General features: G+C 56.4%; 1 protein-coding gene across 1 annotated transcript; it reads right to left on the minus strand.

Annotated features, from left to right (window-relative positions):
* Positions 1–43: 43 nt before the first annotated feature.
* Positions 44–1,955, minus strand: PODANS_7_8330 (uncharacterized protein; the record flags this gene model as incomplete). Its single annotated transcript, XM_001908158.1, has 4 exons — positions 44–851; positions 900–943; positions 992–1,139; positions 1,222–1,955. Coding segments are annotated over 4 exons (1,734 nt in total), but the record flags the coding sequence as incomplete, so codon positions are not given.
* Between the last annotated feature and the right edge of the window lie 237 nt (positions 1,956–2,192).

The raw sequence follows: 2,192 nt of genomic DNA on the forward strand, positions 1-2,192 counted from the left end.
TGTCGACCTTGATGTTCGCCGCTGTCAGGCTGCTCTCGTCCATCTCCTTCCGCAACGCATCAATGCTCCGGCTGTACTCCTCCAGCGCATTGCAAATCTCCTCTTTGAAATCGTCAATCACGACGAAATCTGGAAAAAACGGGATCAAATCTTCAATCTTGAGGAGGTCGTTGCAGCGCTTGAGGAACTCAATCGCGGCCTTGATGCCGTTGGATTGCGAAATGACCTTTTTCGCGACAGCAAGCCAGAGTTTTTTCCGCAACGCGGGGTTCGACATGGGCCGGTCGGCAACGATGGACGCGAGCTCGATCTTGTCGTGCGACAGGGCCAGGTCCACAGCCTGGACGTACTGTCCCATGCTGGTGTAAATATGTGCGCAAGACAGGACCCGGTGGTTCTGTATGCACAACCTCAGCGCGAAATCCTGGTCGAAATTCGGCTCGTCCCCCTGTGAGGCGAGATAGGCCATGAGCTGGGACTCGTCCGTTGACGAGTGCGAAGCGTAAATCGACACCAGAGTGTTGTGAACAGCCGCGTCTGTCGAGCCGAGCTGGTTAACCACATACTGCAGATACCGAACAGCCTGGTTCTGACTCAACGGCCCCTTGAAGTTCCTGTCATACTCCAGCAACGCCGGGATCAAATTCCGTGGGTCAAGGTTGCTCTGTCGCATCAAGATATCGACCAGCTCGGTAGCGGCATGCGTCATAAGCACGCTGCTGTGCCGGTAAAACACCCCGGCATCGGTCTGCCTCTTGAGCACCTTGAGCGCCTCCGACCACCTCTCCCTCTGAACCCAGTACGACAAGACATAATTGTAGTCGTTGATGACATTGGCATAATACAGCAAACTCCTCCTCCCCGGCCATGGCTGCTGATGATATCATAGAACAGTCTGCCGGTCAAGATCCTGCTTGTGCTTCGTGACAAAGTCCTGAAACATCTGCCCTCACGGCCTCGAGCTGCTTCTCTCGTCTGGGTCGGGCTCAACGTCTTCAGACAACTCCGCCCCTGTGATGATAGTGTCATCCAGCGAGTTGAGCTTGGCCATAAACACCTCCACCAACCAAGCCGCAATCATGACCCTCTGCATCACAAACGACCTCTTGTACGTGCCCAGCTTGGTCAGCAAGTACTTCCTCAGCGCATCCGGCTGGTCGTTGTCAGATGAACGTCAAACGCCACCTCCTTCAAACGGCTTGCTGCTCTTTCCCCATACACCCCCGCCGCCTCGATTGTGCTGCCCCTTTCCCCACCATGTGATCCCCATGCGCAATCGCCACCGCATCCTTCTGCGCGGGCGTGCGCGCGTGCTGCAGCGCTGCCTCAAAGTCCTCAAACTTGAGCATAATCTTCCAAATATCCCTATCCTCCTCCTTGGGCACAATCTCCAATATCTCCTGCGGCGTAAACAACCAGAAAGTGTTCTTCTGAACATCCACGCTCAACCCCACCGCCCTCTGCCCCTGCTCCAGCGCAATCTGATCATAGACAATATCCCCCGTCAGCCGATTGGCAACCACCACCCTCCTCCCAACCAAGCAAATAACATGCCACTGCGTCAACGCCACAGCCTCGACGTCATCCGTCGAAACCTGCCTCTTCCCCCCCGCAGCCTCCACCCCATTCGGATTCGTCAGCTGCCCCTTGGCCAACAGCCTCCCCTCATTGAAAACCCTGCTCCCCAAATCCCCCGTGTTCCCATCCACCAACAGCCGTCCATGAAACACCCCCTGCGAACTCAACCAAGCAAACGCCCTCTCGGGCACCTCTTCCTCCCTGAACCTCGTCGGATTAACCCCCTGCTCCACCACATCCGGGCTCACCACCAAACTCCCTCCCTGCCCCGGCCTCCCATCCCCAAAACTCACCGGCTGCTCCCCCTCAAACAACCCCCCATAAATCCCTTGGTGCCCCTCATGCCCCCTCCTCCCCACCTTTCCAACCCAGTGCATCAGCCTCCCCCGCGTAGCCACCAACACCCCTCCTCACCTCCCCGCTCCAATCCCCCCCAGGCAGGGAAACAACCCAACAAACCCCGTCACCGGCCCCCCCTCACCAAACCTTCCCAAACCAGCTCCACAAACTTAACCCTCCTTGGGATAAAACACATTAACTTTGTTCAGCAAACGCCTCAAAAAAAAATCCACGCCCACCGAAACAATCAAAATTCTACCTCGTAGAAAATGGGC

Source organism: Podospora anserina, chromosome 7 (genome assembly GCF_000226545.1).
Source record: "Podospora anserina S mat+ genomic DNA chromosome 7, supercontig 1".
Lineage (NCBI taxonomy): Eukaryota > Fungi > Ascomycota > Sordariomycetes > Sordariales > Podosporaceae > Podospora > Podospora anserina.